The sequence below is a fragment of the Branchiostoma floridae genome, chromosome 6 (genome assembly GCF_000003815.2).
Source record: "Branchiostoma floridae strain S238N-H82 chromosome 6, Bfl_VNyyK, whole genome shotgun sequence".
In the NCBI taxonomy this organism is placed as follows: Eukaryota; Metazoa; Chordata; class Leptocardii; order Amphioxiformes; family Branchiostomatidae; genus Branchiostoma; species Branchiostoma floridae.
In genome coordinates, this window is record NC_049984.1 from 11,407,348 (window position 1) to 11,430,221 (window position 22,874).

Consider the following 22,874-nt stretch of genomic DNA (forward strand, 5'->3'; position numbering starts at 1 on the left):
AAAAGACTTAAAAACGTGGAGTTGAGAGTGACTGGAGGCACCTTGCCAAAAGTGCGGTCACAAAATATCCATTCCAATATTCACCTGTTGTACCCCCAGTAATGGCGGATTAGTGTTTTGCGCTCATATTGCACTCTGTGAGGCCTCCTAACCCCCTGAGGAGAGCTAAAAGGTCAACTATTGACACACAAATCGGTCCTGTATGTGCAGAAAAGGGCCCGGAGCCCCCTCTCCCTCCTGGGGATAACTTACAGTGATGAGATAATGTGATAAGGAATTTTACTCTAAGTAGATATGTCAGTATACATATATCTGTATGGGACGACCCTGCAGCAAGGCAAGGTAGAGTTCCGCAGTCTCGTCTGAAACAACCCCGTCTCTCGCCCACTGTGTCTGGAGCGAGAATCTCGACCCAACCGTCGGTGGTCTGTCGGACCCCGGTTGAGGTTACCAGTACAGTCCTTCGCACAGAACATACGCGACGTTTGGTCATCTGGGTCCAGTGTTTAAGGAGCGCCTCACCTCCGCACTTCTTAAACGTATGACCACAACAGGTCTACTGATCATTAGACCATTGATTGAAGTGCTATTGTTGTGCCATACTATAAATCATAAACCATCCCCCGCATAAGAAACTGGTGTTTCATGATATACAAATGCGAAGTGCGTCTTTTTCACTGTTTCCATACTATTCTCTGAGAAGTGTGGACATCACATGGAAAGATGAAATAGAAACACCGGAATGCACCCATTTTTGCTGGTGACCATATCGATACACATCTTGTTTCAGACGATACTATCTAGTCGCTTTCGTAGCTACTGTTGTAGAACCAAGAAAAGTCAATGAGTTGTTCGATGATATGGTGCTTACCACAGTAACAGTATGCTTGTTTTGGACCTTGATATAACTACAGATGGTGAAAATGTAGGAGTGATGCAAGCGCAATTGTCACCCTGCCCAAACCTGACCCTTTCCACAGCGTTGTTGTCACCTTACATTTCTCACCTGCGTGTTGTTGAAGTGCCAGGTGTTAATGGTTCTGTCAGTGGCACCTTAATTGTACGAAGGTTGTGGCCCCATAAATTCATGACAGGTGTTTTTTTGCTTGGGGGATTTCGAGTCGCGTTTGATATTCAGGGGATCCGTCTCTCTATATTCACGTCAAGTAGGCCTCCTCGCACGCACAGCGCTTTCTGGGAGACAAACTGTAAAAGGGTCGGGGAAACTACGGACATAGTTGTTTCTCCTTACTTTAAACCAATTTTCAGGTAAAGTTAGCGAACCAAAGGCATTAAGATCATCTCTTCTGTGCAATATGAAAAAAAGTTTGGATATTCATTTCTGCATACCTGCATTTTCTATTGCCCTCCCGACAGCAATAACATCTAATACGCACACATTCTTTCCTACCGCACTTTATCCTTATGTGTACTTTGCGATTTACCACACGCTTTCCTTAAGCCTCCCCTTGTGGACCCCATCTGCCACATCACGTACCTGTCACAGGTGTGCTCTAATACTGAAGATTAAGGGAGATGAATTTCCGGTGTCTGTGTCTTACCTGTTTCTTACTAGATCGCGGAAAGACTTCCATGTGATCTCCCGAATCTTTAAACACCGTACAGACACCTTGCTACTGTTCTAACGACAGTTATGTGACTTCTCACTGTCTTAATCAGCTGTATATGTTTTTAAAAAAACTTAAAGTTAATAATGATACGTTGGGCTTTCATTCTACACCTTTGCACGCTAACGAAAAAATCTAAAACCTGCACTTTTCTTGGTAAATTGTAGGTTAGGTTACGATTGACTGCGTTTTGTTCCTTTTCTTCGTTGGTATTTGACAACAACAACAACAACAACGGATTAACAAACTAGCATCAGTGAAGTAAAGTTTTCGCCAGGCTTAACATCTATTTCATATAAGCATTACGTGATGCGCGGCAGCATCACAGTCAATTTTTCTTTAATGGTAGATATATTGATACATTTATATATAGCTCGTATATGAAGCCTGGTCTCTATGTACGTATAGTGTAACACATAGATCATGTAGTGGCAAACGGCAGTGAAAATCTTTGATAGTCTCCTTAGGAAATTTGTTGCATTTGAATCAAGGAATCTTCCGTTGCAATACAACAGTTAAACAGGAATAAATAGCTAGGAGCAACTTGTTTCGTCTTTGACTGCACTGATTTCATTTTGCTAAGACTTGACGGTGGCGTAGCGGCGTTGTTGGTTAGACATCGTGTTGTTTAAGTCTGTTATGCTCTGTTGATATGTGTTCTGCTCTTTCATACGCCTCCGGATGGTATTAACGCAGAAATGCAGACGTAGAGTGTTTATTTGTTTATTTGTGTGCCCACGCGCCGTTACCTTGACAACCGAGTACCAACTGTACAGACATGGGTAAGTATTAGCTAAAAGGTAAAGCTAATTTCGATAAAATAGCTCTCTTGGAGATTATTCGTTTGATCAAACAATTTTGAAAGAGTGAGGTATCCGTTGACGAGTACCGAACACCAGTGACAGCCTACAGACCGTTCACCTGTTTGCGTAGCAGCTAAATTACACATCTTAAAATGTTCGGATTTCGTTAGAACACCTGCTCACGGTAATGAAAGTGTCTGAGAGGAAAAGACGTTCATTTGGTTTGAGATTGTGCCACACGGTAGAGTTGGCGGAAACCGTAAGGTTATCTGTGAAACCGATGCTTTTCATTAGTGGTTGACAAGTTTTTATCACATTGTTGTCAACTCCTTGTTTTTCCTGATTTCTGAGACACGAAAGGTTGTTAGCCACGAAAAGGATACGGCTAAAGTACCTGATTAGATCCAGTTTAGCGTATCATATCCCCTAGTACGTAAGTATAGACGTACTCTTAACAGGTGCAGCTGGCGATAGATCCGTCCGTTAACATAGGGTGGATGTTTACCTAGCGGGCACAGGTGCACACAATCTGAGATCTTAACCAAAAATCTATCGTACTGCAACTTTACACTTCATTGCGACTGTACAAATATTTCTTTTGTTTGCTTTTTTCAGCCACTTTTTCCCGCCGAAGGTAAAACACCAAAGGTAATGCGGTCGAACTTTCGATAACTCGGATATAATTCTGTAGACCAACAACACTCAGTTTGTAAGCTGTTATACCACGTAAGGTGATTTTAGGTGCGACAGGGTTAGTTTCTTGGAGGTAGATGTAACAAACACTTAGTAACAGTTCAAAAAGATGCAAGCCCCACTCTTCTCTTAAACATCCTACAGAATTCGTGCCTACATCTGTATTTCGTGGCGAATATGTGCTACATATATCTCTTTGAGAATATTAACGCGTACATTTCTGTTTTTTTATACTAAATATTAACAGATACGATGTAAAGTCTGCTTCGTAGCACAGATGGACTGAATCGACGGACGCAAATACACTGATGATTATTTATTGCACATACAAGATATCATTCTTACTTGTGTGTTGAACATTGTTATAATCTCTGTACAATTTTGTCAATAATCATTTTTTGTAAGGAATTACTATATGCAGCAGCTGTACAAGTCTCTAGCACGACGTTTTTCTTCATATTTGGAAACGACGGAATGCCATATCTATCTTAAAAGCATGTAAAGGAAAGAAAGAAATACGTTCTATGACCATACAATATTTATCTGATAGGCAGACTTACAAAACAGTCGATATCTAGTGGTGCTTGCGCGTTACCAAACTTAGCCAAACGTTCAGAGTCTTCAACGTGTTACCTGACATAGATTCTCTTGATTTTTCCTGGTCAAAACTACTCAAGAAAGCTAAATAATGATCTTCTTTGCGTGCCCTTGTAAAGATACCTCGCTATGAAATCCTTATCTAATCTTAATCTGTTGTAAAAAAAAACACAAGCATTTAAACACCATTCGACCTATCATCCTGCTATTTTTTCCTCTCTTCACAATATACTTTATACAATGTACAACACTTTAACTGACTTTTACTATCAACCAATGAGATACCCTGCTGACCACGTGACATCAAAAACAATAACTTATTTGGCACCAGTGCTCTTTCTCAGTTTTACATATAAATAATCTTGGTAATACAAATATGCTACAGGATATTTGATACTGTACAGCATCAGGTAAATTCTTTTTTTTTCTACAGTTGGGCATCAGGGGAATGTGTGGTGCGTCTTGCTGGTGCCTGCAACAAAGTAGATAAAGAAAAATGATTAAAAATTTAAAACATATCTTGGTTCAAGATCATTATATTTGCAACAAAGGTAGAAACAGCCAAAATAAAAGTACGAATTGTAATTGAAAAATGATTAAGAATAAAAACAATTGCCTTAAATTGTTCTAGATTATATTTGTATCACAGCCAGCAAACTAAGACTAATTGTTATCTCACTGCACCTGGGCCACCGGCGCGGCACTGCCGGGTTCGAAAGATAACGAATTTCAGAGATAAAGAACGAAATTTCTTACATCTTGTGTATTTTGTTTTCTTCTAAGTCATATCTATGCAATATCTAAATTCTAAAAAAAAAATAACACAAGAGTGCCGCAGTGAACGAACCCCGCAGTGCCGCACCGGTGCCCCAAGCGTAGTGAGATACCACCTTAAAGAAAAGATTTTCCCCCTACCTAGATGAGACTCTCCTGTGCCGCGGCTATACAATGGCACCACCTGGTCTCGCGTTCTTCTGTAACAAAAAATACGTCCTCTGGTTAGTAAGGAACTAATTCAAGCGAGCAACATTTAATACTGAAATGTTTCTACAGTTCCACGTGTTTTTTTCTGCTCATTTTAACAAATGTTTGGCACTCGGCTATAAAAAACAGGTAAACCCGTTTTATCCGTAAATTCGGGAATTTCGACCCTTTTACTATCCTTTCTTAAGCATTCGTTTGCAAATTCTTTGCATAAAAAGGCCTCATTGTATAGTACTGAGTATCAGAATCTTTCGCGCGGACTCAAATGAACCGTATCTCAAAGATGTTATTTCAGCACTAAGGACAGACACCACTGTGCTAAACAGTTGTCCTTTGTGAATCAAATGAACGCGGTTTTCACAAATTGTTACCATCAGATTTATTGCAACTTTTCGTGTAAAAGGGTTCGCCACTACCAGGCACCACAGGTCACTGGAAAAATAATAGAAATTGGTCCAATAGACAGATATCATGCCAGAGGAATTGGCCGGCCGAGAAGTACAATTTGCGACCTAGTACTATGGCAACTTGGCGCAAACTTAAGTCCTCTACCGGCCAACTCCCCTAGCATGCCATCTGTCTATTTGGCCAATTTCTACTATTTTTCTAGTGACCTTTGGAACTTGACAAAGGCCACAAAAAGGCAATGACCTTGACATAACAGATTCTTGCCTAGCTGTAGAATACAAGTGGCGGTTTCTGTCTACGTCGGACCATTCTTAACGAGTAAAACTGAAATGGGGGTTTTGACGGTTAAGCTGTCAGATGTTTCAGCCCCAAATTGTAACTCTGAATAGCATTTAGGCACAGACAGATAATGCCGATTTCATGTCCGTAATGATATTTTACGACAAAGTCATAAAAAAGAGACTAAAAGGTAAAACTCATTACACTTTTGCCCCGGTGATTGTAAAGTTTGATAGGTGTCACAGCCCGTACCAGCGACACGCTGGGCCGTAAAACGCTTCACAAATTGACACTACCGCATCAATCATCCTAAATGTCTAACAATACAACAAAACTGTCACTCCGTCTCAGCCAGCGTTGTAAAAACACTGCCAGCAATTAGACCTGTACAAATGTTTTGGGAGATGTTCTGTAGTGATATCCTCAGAAATATATGGTAGCTTTTCCGAACATTAATTAGAGTGTAATTCCAAATAGTTTAAGCCAAGCAAATTTAGGTGTCGTGAGAAAATGAACATGAACAAATTATTTGGAATTGATGGATGGTTGTAAATCAACGGGTCATGCCCTCCATCAAATGTTGATATTGACGATAAGTTACCCTGATTTCACAGCATTGCAGTGATGCGTGCTAAAGCATGCAGATTATATAGCGTATGCTCAGAATTCCACAGATTGATATGCAATCAAAAGAACCAGCTTTATGCTGTGTTGCCTTTGCTCGTGACTGTTTCAGTTACTGGTTACCTAAATTGTATGCACACCCAATGCACACCTGTTCAATATGCTTTGATCAATTATTTTGTATTCTTGTACATTTGTTAAGCCATTAGGTTGACAGTATCAGCACTTATTCTTGTCCCATAGCATATGTGATCACTGACTTTGGCACATTGTTTATATCTAGTCATTAATAGTAGGGGAGAGAAGAAGGAAAGTTTAGTACCTTGACTATACATAATGCCTGAGTGTGTGGACGGAGGAGTAGGCCGTCTGCGGGAAGTACGGGTACCTCTGTATGTGGAGGGGGTGGAAAGGGGAGGGGGCGGACAACATGGGGATGGGGGCGGGGAGAGCTGAGGATGGATGCGGCAAGCCCGGTATACCCAGGGCCCCGAACCCCAGGGTGTGGGGCAGAGGGTGTGGGAGTGGGGAGGTCAGGCTAGATGTGGTGGCTGTAACAGAGGGGTTGATGGGATGGGGTGTGATGGGAATGGGGTGAGAGGAGTGAGGGTAGTGAGGTAACGGGGTGAAGGAGGGAGAGGGCCATCCTCCAACTGACGTGCTGGGAGACGTCAGGCCACCTTCTGGGGAAAACAAGATGGTGTAGAACTCATTTCACATATAAACGAGAAAAAAATAAGTTTTCATGTGATGAACAATACATCCTGTGAGAACAGTATTCTTCCTGTAACTGCAATTACATCTTTTCGATACAAAATACAATACAAGTGTTTTTTTACGCAGGTGCAGGTCTTAAGTAAGATTGCAGGATTTCCTTCCTAACGCTCTGTATGAACCAGTCCTTTATACGCCTCCCGCACCGGCATGGCGCCAAGTCTGCACGGGCCTTCTAAGACGCTCTAAATCCACCAATAAAGTAGTAAGACGGGCGTCTTAAAGAGCATGTTCTAAGGGTGTAACGGACTATCAAGGCGGTTCTTACCGGAGGATGAGGAGCTGGACAGACGCGGGCTTTTCCTGGGCGGTTCCTCCTCGGCGTATGCCCGGATGGGTGAGCGGGCGTACCGGTGTTCCTTCAGCATGGTCTCCACACTCTCCCTGCAGGCACGCCAAGAAAGGTCACTGTCGGGAGGCACAGACGGTTTATACACGTGGAAGCGGTGGCATCAACAAACGGGGAAAAGTCGGCAAACTCGTTAAAAAAATCTAAATTTTCTTTAAGAGTAATTTGTATAACGTCCCGATCAATGCGATTTCATATTTTGAATAAATGTGAATGAAATACCATGAACAAGGGAACGTTTTAGATGTAATTTTGTCAGCAATCATCCTGAAACACGTGTTAAATGTAAACCCTATCACATGTGCGCACATTGTACTTATGGTTAGATGTGTGCGCTTATGGAAATCTGAATCACATTTGCTTCACAATACATTAATAGAGACACCGCTTCCACTTTATATCAAGTATACAACAAATTAAAGTCCCATAAATGAATAGAATGAATGAAGAAACATAGAATATATACATCTAAACGTAGCTTCATTGATCACTAACAGAAAACACACAGCGGCTAAATTCCCGCCATGCATACGCACTCTTCACCAAAGAGTTTGGCACTCAAACATTTATAATCTGAAACCCAAGTTTCTCTTTCATACATCATTCTTGTAACTCAAACATACAGCGTTTTCGGGGTAGTTTCATTGCTACCTTGATAACATCTACGTAAAAAACACGGGGGATGGTAATGATATCAGCCTATTTTAGCCTGTTGCCAATGTTTGCAAACACCCTGGAGAAAGTATCAACATTTCTGTGTAGTTTTACGATATTGAGGAAAAATAACAACGATTTTAGGAAAATACTATGAATGGATTTGGCACCGAAATTATCATTTTGCATAGTACCGATGAATTTTATCAAGTCAAGAACAATATAATATACAACAATGTGAAAATATTTGCAGAGAGAAATCGCATTATGGTGTCCCTATATTATAGGTAGAAAAGCTACATACTGAAGAGAAATCTTAAACACAGAGAATAGAAAAGAAACAACTGCCAAATGTACTTCTATGGCTTGGGTGGAATCAAAGAAAAGTAGCGCATAATACTATAAGAGAAGTACTAAACACAGACAATAGAAATGAAACAGCTGCCAAATGTATTTCTATGGTTTGGAGGGAATCAAAGAAAAGTAGCACATAATACTATAAGAGAAGTACCAAACACAGAAACTAGAAAAAAAAAACTGCCAAATGTATTTCTATGGCTTGGATAGAATCAAAGAAAAGTAGCGGATAATACTATAAGAAGTACTAAACTAGAAATTCCAAAGACGCCTCGCTTCCAGTTTATTGATTTGACAATGGTGTTGAGTTGTATCGGACGACCCGGGGCAAACCTGTGGCCAACCCGCGCCCCAGAGCCGTGACTCCAGCAGGTTCCCGTCTCTCTCCCACATCCACACTCTACATTCCCCGAAAAGTCCGGACTTTCAACAGTTCTATGCGGTATAAATTAACAGTTGAGTCTGGGTGTCTAGCGGGGCCCGAACGCGATGACAAAAGCACGACCTGGAGCGTGTGTTCCCACGGCCACGGTTTCCTCTCTACTTGGTTAGGTCAGATGGACCGGCGGATAGGGTGTGGTCTGAAGAACTATGTCTTCATTAGCAGGGATAATTTCTCAATATTCAGTTATTAATCATATTTGAATCAATGAGTTCTAACAGGGGAAGAGTTTCGGGGCTCTGCGGTGATACAACTCAGATCTACGTTTTTTCTTGTGAAGAAAAGAGCAAGTGGTTTTCTCGCGAAAAAAAAATAATTTGTGGAAAAGATATTTGGTAAATTGTGATAATCATCGGTGGTCAAATATGAAGAATATAGCTGTTTAATAGCTTGAAGCAAAACGTTCTTTTAAGAGTACCGGTGAACGATAACAATTGGGAGAAACGCTACTTTATTCGGTACTCGGTGAGCGCGGCTGCCCGTTTTTTCCACCCCGTACCGCCCGGCTCAGTGGCCCGGCCAGGCGCCATGCCTTCTCTGTCTGTTAGCGCACCAACATGGTGACATAATTGGCAAGGTAGTTCGATACATGGTGGTTGGTATAATGTAACACTTCCCAAGCCTGTCCGATTTCATCGGCTCCCGGTCGTGTTTACATTCCTTCTGCTGCGATATCAGTTGTGTGGAGATTGTGTTGTTTAATCTCGACCTAAAGCGAAAACTCTCTCCGCGCGCTGGGAGATCGAGAGGCAGAAAAACTCTCGGAACAACGCTCCCGAGATGTTCCGATTACAGCCTCCGCCGCGATGACTTAAACTCTCCAGGCACCAACATTTGAGGAGGAGTGAGGAATGTTAAGGGTCAGAAAGAAATCAAAACTTGTGTGTTGTGAGAAATGTGGGGTCGAAATGCCGGCGCGCCGGGATCCTTTTTTTTGTGGTTCTGGTTGACTGGATGGAAGTGAGAGGAACGTTACCCCTACAACCGTCAAAACTTCAGCAAAACATTTCACTAGATACAGCTGTACATGTTGACATGCATGGGAACGTTGAAGTAAAACGTGTATATAAAAAGAACATAAGCTGGAAATCATTTTCTAAGTAAAATGGCTGCGTAAAGCGAAATGTAGAACAGCACCGTAGCAGCCGAAATGAACCATATGGTAATTTTTCAACAGAAATCAGAATCGCGGAAAGCTAGGTTGTTACGGCTACAATAAATGAATACCAACGGTGGCAGAGACGGTCAAGATGTCGGCAGTGTTTGCAAACACGACAAAGTGCTCCATGCCCAGACATCCCGACATCGTCAAGACTCCTCCGGATTCCTTAGTGTCAGTGTCGTCTTGAGAAAGTTCCTTTGTCGAGGATTTCAATTTAACAAAAAATAAATAAAACCGTACAGGTTGTACTTGTAGCTAAGCTTAATTTCCCCCTTATGTGTAATGCAATATTTAAAATGACATATTCAGTTTTCTTCGTTACAAGTTGATTCAAATACACAATTTAAACGAAAACAAACATCTAGACGTACGTGAACCGAAAAAAGGAACTGGTTTGTTTGGCCAGTTTTGAAACAAATGGAACCAGTTGGAACATTACCCTTCGAGTTTTTTAGAACCATTGGCCTTTGGACGATAAATGGCAGTCAAAGAGCTTTCGTCGACGTTTCGTGGCGTCTCTTGGTTAAGGGTGGTAACCAAATGTGAAGATGTGTGAAGACGGCTTGAAGAAGAGTTCTAAAAGTAGCCTGTTATTATATATGGGGAGCAACCGCGATGTCTGTTGCGGTGAAAACGGGGTCCTGACAAGAGCAACTTTCGTCACATGAGGAAAATATGTCCACAGTTGGTGCGTGTTGAACGGCGGGGTCAGGAGCTGTGGAAAACGTCAGTAACGCTCGTTCTAAATTGTTTGGTGTAAGTGGTGAAATACAGGGGTGTCATGGTGGGGTAAGAACGGAACCACGCACGTGTGAGGTACAGTACCCGGGTGGGAGGCCGACATCTCAAACCACGGCCTACCGCTTCAAAATGACAAGCCAAGGAAACAACTTTATCTAGGCGATAGCAAAGGAACGTAAATGGGGCATTTCCAGCTCAACATGACCGATAAGGGACGTAAATCAACGTCAAAACGCAGATTGCGCCAGAAGTGAGGGGGAAGACTTCATGCTCCATTTTCTGACATCTGCTTCTCTTGACCCGCTCGCCACTCGGCCGTGGAAGCCTCCCAACTTTTATTTGTATCAAAACAACATTCGGAATGAAAACGGGGCTTACGGGGAATGACTTCGGCACCAAAAAACGTCAGGTACAATGACAGACAGGACGCTTCTGTCTGTTCCAATTCTCAGACTTAAGTTTCCACAAGCAAGGCTATAAGAAGAACGACTGTGTGTTCTGCTTTTCACATTACGTTCCGAGCATACCACATTTAGGTCCGACCCATCACATCATCAGCAATTTCCCCTTAGATTAATGCCCAGATAGGCACTGATTATACGAGCAGTTCTCCTAGAAATGTGATTCACTGAGCTCACACAGAGCACCAACATTCCCCACCATCAGCACTCGGCGTCCGTCACTCGCGGTGGAAACATTAACAGTTCGTTAGGTACGGAACACATCGGGAATGTCCGTGGATTTATGGGGCGTGAGGAGCGATTGGTGGACAGCTCAGAAATAAACAAAACACGCAGAAGCAAGGAGAATGTCCACAATTATCAGTGTAGGATGGTGACAGCTATATGGATCCTTGGGGACGATTCTTAATGCAATATTCAATTGTCAATCTTAGAAGCATCCGTAATTGAAAAGTTGAATAGCAAGGAAAAATTACGGGACAGTATATCTTTATTTGTACATACCTGTATGATTCCAATATGCATAAACACCTAAGTGTATTTTGTTTACACACTGTTGTTTTATTCTGTGAACGCCAAAATATCACGAAAAATACGATTGACAAACCAAAATCCACAAAACAAAAATATTGTCTAGATAGTTTTATCAGGTAAATGGTGTTGACATTGTAGAAATGACACATGACGAACCTTTCTATGTCGGTGAGTCGAGACGAGTCTCGGAACCCCTTGGCGAATGGGTTGCTGTCGATCTTTAGCTTTGTGATCTGAAAGTAAGAGAGTCAGACATCCGTCACAAAAAGCAGTACGACAATATCATAAAAATCAGACAACGTAATATATTATAAGAATGATATTTATGGAGACAAGAAAACCGATAGATATGAAGCGAAAGATTGCCGTAAATGGAAAATAACCTTCGCCGACTGTCCGCTTGGACTGAATTTGATTATGTTGAAAATAGAAAACATACTTTCCCGACCATTTCAACAGTTGGGACAAATGTTACATACCAGAGACAAATTTACATATAAAGTTCCTGTTGAGTTTGAATTAATTTGATTTAATACAATACGCTGTCGTCAGTTAAACGTGATTTTTTTAAAGATATCCCGTTTTCCATTGCGAAGATAACTTCAAGCCTCGACGCAGTCTTGTCGTTCTTGTGACCATCGAAAGGTTTAATGTAAAAAATTAACAGACAAAAGGGTTAGAAAATCATTAAGGTTGATAAATACACATGTGGACTTAATTTGCGTTAAATTTCGTTTCCTTTGTGTCTTTGTAAACCTTTGGAATATTTTCTAAGAATCCTGAACTGGTATCAAAACTTTGAAAGCTGTGAGTATCAAGATGTGTATCAAGGAATATTATAGAATAAAGAAAAGTAAAAAAAGTGAACAATTCGAGGTACAAGCTAAAGAGTACAGAAAAGGAGACATAAGTGTAGAACGTGACGCGAAATTGAATTGGTGCACGAACAGGTAAAATATTCCACGAAAGAACGTCGGCTGGTAACGTGAGAAGAGGGTTAATCAGGGAAAAGCTGGCTGTTTGTGCAAAATGGATATTCTCCGGGCCTCGTGCGCACCTGATATTACACCAAAACCTCTCCAGTTCCTCTGCAAATATATCAGCACAAAGCCTTTGTTCCCTAGCAAGTTGTTTTTTTGGAGATTGAGCTTTAGCGTCAACTACGCTAGTTTCATTCGTACCGAACAAAGAGAGAAATGTAAATTTTCTATCTTTTTCTCACATTTCCAGTTGATTGAAAATATAGATTTCAAGCGAAAAATTAACAATGCACTAAAGAGAAGTTCCGCTTTCCAACAGTACATCTAATTGAGACAGTTGCGCCTTGCACGAGCGCCGCCAGCGCTACTGACAATGCGTGCTGCCCTCCTAGCGGCCCGGTAGCCTCATGATTTATACAGTGTAACGCCGTAGTGGTAATAACGGGAAAATGATGGCCTCTTTAGGATCAGAGACGTCCATAATTCATAAACGGTAGATAATCGAATCAATGAGCAGCGCCGGTCCAGGACATAAGTCAGCGGAGTTCTGAAGGCCACGCGTGGGGTGGACCGCTCGCCGAGAAAGCTAGGACTCAACCACATTTTCTACATTTGTCTCCGACGTTTGATTGAATAAAACGTTCTTCCGTATGGTTTCATTTTCAAACAATTGTTTCCAACAACGATAGATAACATGTGTACTTTGTTGACAAGGAATGCGACATCTTATGTTCATTTTGCGGTCTTTATTTCCAGGTGGATACTGTATTTTCCTATATACGATACAATGGAAAAAGACTCCAGCATAACTAAATTTGGTTATGTAGGTATTATTTTTTGGCAGAAGAAAACCTTAAGCGCGACGAATTCGGGATAAAATCAGTGCGCGCTACTAGATGCGGCCGAACACACTTTCATCTGAGCCGTTTGACGGACATTCGTTTTATCATCGATTTTCAAATTGGTAAATTTGATGAACAAACGGTGGTAATTCTAGATGTATCATATCTTCGTGTTGGGTGGTACAAAATGTCTGAAGAAATGTTGTTTGTGAGGTATCTTAAGAAGACGACAATCATTCAATGGGATACAGTATCTCAAAATGATTACAAGGACGAAAACAGCAATACAAGACATACTTATAGGTGGTAAGAAATGCACCTAAGAAACATTACACTAATTGCGTTTTCTTCTACAGTTCTCTTCGGTAACTGTTACGTTTGTCAAAGCTTACAATCACCAGCGCCGGGTGTTCGCGACGAAATAGCAATTTCCAACAATACTATAGTTCTTTTCCGCTGCGAAATCTGCAATTTCACGTACCCCGAAATAGCACAGGTGTTAAGACAAAGTAGCACAAATGTGTCACTGAAATGACTTTCAATCTAATACATGTAGCGAACTATAAAGAAAATGTTGTGATCATTTTTTTCATGTTTGTTTTTTAGTCATAAGTAGTGTACATTCTTTGACTCAGATACAGGTAAAGAGAAAGACACAATTAATATATCAAGAAAACGGCACGAACGCAAGGATATCAAAGAAGAAGAAAAACACAGAAAATGGAATGATGCGAATGTTCTGCACTTACCAGTTGGTTTTGGTAGGCGGTAACGGCTGTGAACATGCACTCTTGGAAGACGAATGTCTTGAACTCCTCTGAGTTGAGGTTGAGAAGAGACGCCGTGTGTTCCTTCTTCTTTATAATGTGCACGCGAGGCTGGTACCGGTGCATCGAGTTCAAGATTATCTGTTTGGGGAAAGCAACAGAGAAACTGGAGAGTTTATTATGAATATGAGCTGCTTAATTCAATTATGATAGCTGTGCTTTTAGCATAACAGTATAAGTAAATACCAGTATTGAATAAGGTAAACGCATAGCGTTTTATTTGTGCAGTTCGGGAAGACAAACTTGGGTCGGTATAAAGTATTTTCTCATATATTCGTTAACCGAAACAGTTAAAAAAACATTCAAAATATACACAATGAAACTTACAATATCTCTGTATTTTTTTATGATCAAAAAGAGTTTAATGTTGTCCATGGGAACATTATCTTTAGCATGCAGAGTTATTCTAAGAGGAAAGGCTGGAAAGAGTTTGTCATTTCGTTCGGAAAATAACGTTTCAAGCCCAGAAAATTTGTCACCACTTAGCAAAAGCTTAATGTAATCACCACAGCAATATCTTTTGCGAGTACCCTTTTATTCTGAATACAGTAGTATGTCTTGACTATTGAGGAAATAAGTCAATACAACTCTTCCCAGTCCTAATATGATATTGCGAGTCTATACAAGGTTCAAGGCGCTGCGTCTGTTTCCCGGCGGATCTCATGAGTGTTGTTTTCAGTAGGGAAAGTCATAATGAAGAATGATAACTAGTAATGAAGAATGATAACTAATAATGAAGAAATGACGCTCAGATCTTGTAAAACGTATATGGAAATGAATACGTTTCACGGCAAAAACTGACAGAGCCTTTGTGAACATGTATCAAAAATGAAATGCAAAAGTAAAGTTAAATGATCGGTTATTTGTCAAATTAAACAAAAGGAATTGAATGCCCACGAAACATATGCCACATAAAATAAACTACCGACACCGTTTAGCATTTATTGTGTTGGAAACCTTCAACGATCATACCTTACACTGTCGACGACGTTTTCCACTACCTTTTTTCGTAAATAATTCTTTTATTTTTGGAATTTCCAGCAATAAATAACGCACAAAAATGCATCATGCACAAAGACCATACCTAACAATACATAAGAGCTAGTCATAAACCTGATACATTGTAAATATTTAATAAAAATAAGCTTCTTGGCAAAGGTAACAACACATGCCATAGTCCAAAAGACTAAAATAACTCGTATCCCACTATCTTGTCTGAGCTCCGGTTCTTTGGCAACAGAGAGGCAGCTTTGTTGTGAGGAAAGGTAAATGCCATGACCCCGGGCGGACACGATGGTTATCAGAAACGCCGTGATTGCATCTTCTATCTATATAACGAGCCGAAAATGACTCCTACATTCGGTGACAGATTCGGACAGACGGGAGTACCCCGTGAAGTGTACTCACATGGCCGTGTTGGTCCAACTCATTGTTGGTGAGTTTGAGCTTCTCGAAGGAGACTATCTGTTTCTGGAGCTGCTCGCCCGTGAAGGGGGAGTCCGGGTGGACGTAGAGTCGGGCGGGCTGCGGCGGGTCGGCCTTCCCCGCCACCAGCCAGGAGGACCGGTGGTAGGCGTACCGGTACCGCTTGTTGTCCACGGGGATGATGTCCATCAACACGATGTACTTGGCGTCTGGGTCCACCCCGGAGAACGACACCCTGATAGTCGGGAACATCCTCCTGTTTACACAAAAAACAATAACATGATGATTTCTGACAAAGGGCCCGGTCACATTCGTCGTGCGAGCGTCGTACGATCGCAAATTGAGTGATCTTCTAAGGATAGTCGTGCATGCGTCCGTTCAAAATTTATCTGTCTTGTTACGGAAAAGGGCTGTCTTGTCGGTGGCTGTTTTTGTTACACCCTGCATGGAACTTCTAAGACATCAAAATCGTACGACGGCCTACGACGAATATGACCGCTTCGACATACGCTATATGTGCCTCTTCTGATTCCACATCTAACATGCTCTGTGCCATGTTGGTATGTCCAGTCAGAAACTTCGAATTGATCCGATGCGTATCCAGTAAGCATTTAAAAATTAAATGCAATAGCCAATTCATAAACAATATTCTTTATTTTTTTCTATAGGAAATTATCATCATAGGGAAAAAATGACACTGTAAATCTAATACATGGAGTATACAGGTTCCCCCCTCGCAGAACGCAGGACATCATTAAACGGAGTTTATCTATTGTCCAAACTTTCAGGAACAGTCAGTAGAATCGCTGTGTCACATTTTCAAGTACTTGATTGAACTGGCTAATTTCATGACAGTATGTACAAGGTAAAAAGAAATGAATTGTCTTCACCATCAGTACCTCGACATTATGTTTGATGATCAAGTTTCTTTGGACATTCTTAGTCATGACCATTCTGGTGTGACCAACACTTGACCATGGCCTCTAACATCCAAGTAACTAATGTGTTTCTCGGCACTTCTACAGGTAGCAAGAGGGTTTAGTTGAGTTTATTTTCCAGCTAAGATGAAAACAGGCATTTATACAGAGCGCTGCTCGCCAGAAGAAAGCACGGTATTCTAGGGTGACCTTTCGCTGGGGATTCTTCGGGCTGTGAGATTTGCTGTGCTCGCTGTCATTTCATCCGGATCTTCAGTCGAAATAATCTCTAAATTACCTTTAACCTAAATGTTATGAGTCAATAGGAAGCACCGAGTGAGGTTTAAGACATTTTGGTTCGTCCGTATTTGTAAGGCTCTTAAATGTCAGCACATTTGCCGGGCGGTAAGATCGACCTGTAAGGCGGCAAGATTTTGCCGTGGATACGGAGAAAAAATCTGAACATCTATTCCTAGACGTAATGTCATTTTCTATTTGCCACTTTAGGGTTTATATAAGGCTGTGTAAGCTGTGAGTTTGTTGGAAGCGGTATACATGCAAGATCAAAGTGCACAAAGAATAATGCTTACTTATGAAAAAATGGGAAATACATTTTTGGCAAGATTGGCAAGGAAACAAGAAAAAAGATATCACAGCCCCCTTTGGTAACAAGCATGAATAAGGACATTTTGATGTTACCGGTACAGACGACCATTTTTCTTTCCTTTTTGGTAGCAGCCCCAAACATCTATTCCCGCAAATCTAGATGGTTTGGACTCCAAAATTATACCCTGAGTTTAGATTTCTTCGTTCATTCGATTTAATATCTCACGAAATATTCCATGCTTCATTTGACCTTTGTATGTATATAAGCTGAGATTATTCTTGAAGGACGCGTTGGCTTTCTGCCGATCGGCGTTTCCTGCGCAGATGAGAAGAATTTGCCTCCAAGCGGCGAAACATAACTATTGACCGTGAACGTGATAAATAAAACAATTACAAGATTACGAGTCTATACCAAACAATCGTTTTTAGGCTAACATTTCCTAGAAATATTGATTTTTCCAGTGACCATCATGGTTTTTTGATGGACGGATAGTCAACCAATTTTTGTCCCTGTTGTTTTGTAGGCCAGTGAGACACTGTGCCCACATGATATTCGATTCGTTTACCTGCTAGCCGAATAAAAAGCAGATATTTTATATACGTTGAAGTGGTTTACCCTCGGTACATCTTTAGATATAAAAATACACGCATAACTCCAGTATACTGATCTGAGGCCATCGTATATTTGATCGCAAAACATCAGTGGTGCTTCACATCTATATCATCCGTTGTAAGATGGCGCTGGCTACTGTAGCATCTTCATAACCACATTTTATATAGCTAAATAGCATTTCCGCTTCATATCGAACACGCATATGTGCTGAAGAAGAATAAAATTGTTTTAGACACTATAATTGTGCCATTTATGTTATGCTTTATCTTCCCTTTGTGCATTCGGAGCCCGGGGTAAGTCGTGACCGCGGCACAGTCGGCCTGACAAAGCGTGTCATTTCGTGGAAAACAATAGTCATGTGCCTTGGTTTACCACGAAGGAAGATCACTACCGGGATCTATCTCTAATATTTCACAACCTCCAGATTTAATGAAAATGGCTCGACCTACGCATGATATGTGGAGTGAAGTTTAACTCTTCTTTAATGGCAGATAAACCAGACAAAACCGTATACATTTCGACAATACAATCAATGTGACCTCAGCATGCGAATTGTGACAACGGCATTTTCGTAAAATGTCTGCCCAATTGTAGTACATGTAGTATGCGTAGAATGTATCTTCAAATAAATTTATGTATGTGTTAAGAAATAAGAGTATACAAAGAATGTCTTCTGCTGGGCAACAACAAAATTGACCCAGAGAAATGCTTCCTACTTCATAAAAGCAACACTGTATTGAGTACGGACATATACGTAATGACCTGTGTTACGGGCGAAATTGAATGAGTGTTGTTTCCAGCGATTAGGGTAAACCGTTTCGGTAATAAAGAGGAAATGAAATTTCTAACTTAGTTTCCACAAATACCCTGCGTACCGATTGCTATAGCTACTGCTGTAGGTATGTATACATGGCCTTAGTTTAAAGTCTGGTGCCAGTACATGGCAGACATATGGTCGTCGAAGCCACGGTTTCACTCGCACATTGACCTGTACGATTCTATAGCTCATGTTAGCTAAAATCGCTTTCTCTGTTTTAATCACGGCCATGGATGCATTGTATAGTCTCCTTTCACAGAACTAGTAAGGAAATCCGCAGGTCCTGAACATCACATTGTGAGACATATATCCATCTCTTTGGTAAATGTTTACGTACAGAATATTTTCTTTTATATTTAACCTTTTAAAGACTGAAAAAACAATAGCCACAACAAGACGCTGTCAAAAGCATGGTAAGAAACATACTTAAATGTGCTAGTATCACCAGTAGTACCTAACCGATCTACAACCTTTTGGATGGGAAGTTAATCGCCCGTCAAGTCTGCGATGACCACTATTATACCACAATGGAAGCTATCAGACGTTTATGAATTATACCATTCGACTCACTTTTATCAACAATTACGGCACATTTTACAACACAATCTCTTAAGATAGACGGCATGTTATAAATTTCCGTGCTGGTGCAATCCAAAAACAAGCTGCTTCACCATGCAAAACTGCACCAAACAGATTCTCATGAAACCTCAAACCAGAGGTTATACTATTAGTTTGCTTGTAGACATGAATCAAGAAGACCTAAACTCTCATTCCCTGAATTCCACTTCCATCTTAGTTCGACACAACTACAACTCACCAGAGGCTACTTATACGGGCTGGACAAATCCCTGAGGAGGTGACCATACGTACGGTAATACCCCATACTTTACCCTTGTACCCAGCCAAACCCCTAAGTGCACAGGAGACGTCGCCCCTGCTATTATCCCTTGCCGGGGGCTAGAAGTACTATACCCCCTCTCCTTCCTCTCTAGATTCGTTTTAGATTAGCCATATCTTAAAAATATGTTACTTAGATTTTCTTGTCGATATGGCATCAGAATGGATTTAACATTATATGATGTTTAGTAGAAGCAAACTCCCTGGTCAAAGTTAAATCACCGTGAAGGAGGCAGCTCAATATTTCATCATTTCTTTATCATCACTAACCTCATGGGTTAACGTTTTATCCATGACTGTGTCTTTCCATACATGAGCAAATTGACATCAACGCTACATACTAAAGTTATAGTATGGTTTCTCCCTGTTGAGCGACTAAACCGCCCAAAACGTAATGGCGCAGTGGGCTAACGTAGCCTGGACGGGACAATGTAGTAGCAAAAAAGTAGAAGTCGCTATAACAGTAACAATACAATGGGACCCCGACATCATATGCTAGCCTAGTTCTGTCAGAAACGGCCAGGTACTTGGTAGGATCGAACCAGACCCCATTCTACACTAGCTGAGAGAGAAATAAATCATACAGCACGGGTCGGTCGTAAATTGTTAAGAACAGATTAGACGCGACGGGCGCGCGGATACAGTACTTAACCAGGGAGTACAGGTAGAATTAGCGGGGATGAAATCTAAGGAATTGTTGATCTGGCTAAAGACAAATAAATAAACAAACTAACTACATGGGGAGAAAAACAAGTGAATACTCCACCCCAGAAGCGAGGTATTTCTATTAGCACAAATCTGTGCCATGCGGGGACGGATTCCCTTGCGGGTTCAGGGGATCAAAGTCTCTAGTCTTGTCCATCAACCTCAGACCGAGCGCTGATTTTCGCCGTAATTCCAGTTTTGTTGTCCCCTTGCTTGTGACACCTTCCATTTGTTTCATGATGATGAAGAGCTAAATTGTATATTTACAACTTTACTGCATGCAGCGCAAGGACGTCTACATGCATGTGTACGTATTAAAGTGGCATTTTAGTGGTTAACGTTGACACCGTTTTACGTGAAAAACTACCATTTTGTGAACAGTTTAGAAACATACTAACTATGGCAGTCCACAGAGAACGCTTTTAGGGAGGCCACTGTGCCATTTAGCTCATTTTTGTCCGGCAGGTTCGGCCGTCTTTGTACACGGATACGGTGACACTTTTCATTTCATAAACGAGAGGTATGATAATCGCCTTCTTTTGTACAAACATTAACTGGCTTTGCATTAGAAAATGAAATTATATGACGGGCCTGCCGGCATCGAAATCCCCCACGATCTCGTGTGAAATATGGCGGAGCGAAGGGTCCCAAAAGACTTGCCTCCCGAACGTAAAAATGTCTCCCTTCATTACAGGGGAGATTTGTTACGATATGCGGCGGCAGAAGACGAGGCTACGCCGGCGAGAGGAGGCTAGACATTGCGATGTTAGAGCACAAAGTAGTAAAGCAAGACTACTGTTGGACCACCGTCTACCAATTCCATATTTCTGTTGGTCAGTGTTGGTGCTCCCTCAAGAGTGTGAACATGGACTTCATCGCCCCGAAAATGTCTTATTTGGGTTATGTACTGTTACAGGAAAATTGACAGGGATTTAAAGAAAATATTTCTTCATTATATTGTCTGACTGAGCAGAACAGCTGAATTTTGGCCCGCATGTTTTATGCGGCGAGCCAGAAAGAGCTAGATGAGAGAAGACATTCTGCAATGTCCGAATGGAAGACGTTTTGTCATTGATTATAAGCTGTCTTAAGATGATTAACATGCTGGAAATGTTGTGTGTTCTACTAGATATGATGTCTAGCCCACGCAGACATTCTGGGGTTTCTCCCTTCGCACACGCTTAAGGGCAACCATGCGTGTCTACTGTCAACAAAGACGCCTGTAACACTTCAGGTTGAACCTTCCCGCAGGTTCTGCCGGGCCCTCCCCGCGATGTCTGACGGTAAGTAGCGGACTGACACCCGCCGCGAGTCCTGCTTACCTTCCAGACTTCGTGATGATCATCTCCGTGCCCAGTTCGTGGAATTTATCCCACAGTTCTTTGGACTCTAGCTTGCATTGGACGTTTTTCAGCTCGGGACTGCCCTCCTTGTTCTGGAGGTGGGAGCCGTCGGAAGGCGCTGGTTCTGTGCTGGCTGACTCCTGTCGAGACTCGGCGGCGCTACTCTCCCTTCCTGCCCGCCCGCCGTCTGTGGTGGTCTCGGCGGAGGAAGCCTCCCCACACAGGGGCTGTGCGCAACCGGACTTCTCTACAAAGTTCTCTGTAATGTCGACACAAACAAGAAAGAAGACAGTTGCATTATTTCTTCATGGCCTTGAGTCACTGGCCGTGAGCTTGTGAGTTTGGACATTCTATCCTGAACCAGGCCAGAGGGCATGCAGTGTAAAATATACGTATGTCCACGCCGAATCAGCCGGAGGCGGAGCAGTCTCCGCCCAAGGACTGGACCTAACTGACCCATAGCTTATCCAGATTGTCCACGGAGCTAGCCCATAGATTGTAAACTTGTCAAAACATAGAAAGTCATGGGATAGTAGGGATGGATGAAAATCGCCTTTTACTGATGCACCTATACAGCAGGACGTCAGCACAGCTACATTGTAAAAATTCTACCAACTGTTTTACTATAACATGACACTTGGAGCATGGTTAGAACAACGATATGTCAATCATATACGTTCATACATACGACCCATGAAAGCACCTTTCACTACCTATTGCAGTAGGTCCGTTATGATCGCCTTAGCTGTCGTCTGCTCCTGATACATGGGTGAGAGTTCACGGGGACCAGGACCAGACTGCGCCCGTAGCCCCGGACACAGAAACACAGACGGGTAAGGGTGGGGGGAAATAGTAACCTACCTAGCGGCTTGATGGCTTGTTCTGGACTGTCCTTCTTTGTAGAGCAGGACGAAGACATGATCGCCGCGATCGAGAACGCATTGGCGCGTGAAGACAGTTGCGGCTTTGGCGAGGCATTGCACTCCATACCGAGAGACTGGTGAGACCTCGACGGTGAAGTGTGTACAGTCCGAGAGGACGAGGTCTATCTCGGTGTGCGATGGATCGAGGTTTGAGTTGGTATGTTTTGGGTCAGTCTTTACTCCAGTCACGGGCAGCAGTGAGGACGAGGCAGGCCACGGGCTGGGTTTTGTTGCACACAGGGGTCTCACTCCACAGAGGTGCTGTAATTGGATCACAATTAATTTGATGGGCGTCGGGTAATCGCTATCAACAAGTGCAACGCTGACCAATGAGCGCGTAAAACGTCACGCCCGTTCAATGGTTGCGTCAAATGCGCCAGTCCGTTTCCGCGACTTGAGTTCCGCTCGCACCACGTTGACTGGAAATGTTTATATGTATTTTTCAAGCGAATCTAATTATAAGGAAGATGTGCTGAAACCTCGCGGTGC

General features: G+C 42.0%; 1 protein-coding gene across 3 annotated transcripts; it reads right to left on the reverse strand.

The window, feature by feature from the left end:
- Positions 1-3,425: 3,425 nt before the first annotated feature.
- Positions 3,426-22,674, reverse strand: LOC118417055 (T-box transcription factor TBX20-like). Of its 3 annotated transcripts, none has more exons than XM_035822413.1 (9): positions 22,324-22,674; positions 21,442-21,721; positions 15,547-15,820; positions 14,062-14,220; positions 11,647-11,723; positions 7,059-7,174; positions 6,339-6,699; positions 4,637-4,695; positions 3,426-4,193 (listed from the first exon to the last, which is right to left on the reverse strand). In XM_035822413.1, exons 1-7 carry the CDS (start codon positions 22,448-22,450, stop codon positions 6,344-6,346), a joined length of 1,389 nt encoding a protein of 462 aa, XP_035678306.1. In that variant the 5' UTR covers positions 22,451-22,674; the 3' UTR covers positions 3,426-4,193; positions 4,637-4,695; positions 6,339-6,343. The 3 variants fall into 3 exon arrangements, with proteins under 3 accessions (XP_035678306.1, XP_035678305.1, XP_035678304.1); XM_035822412.1 differs by having other exon boundaries at positions 6,339-6,696; positions 7,059-7,198; XM_035822411.1 differs by having other exon boundaries at positions 7,059-7,198; positions 22,324-22,673.
- Positions 22,675-22,874: the final 200 nt, after the last annotated feature.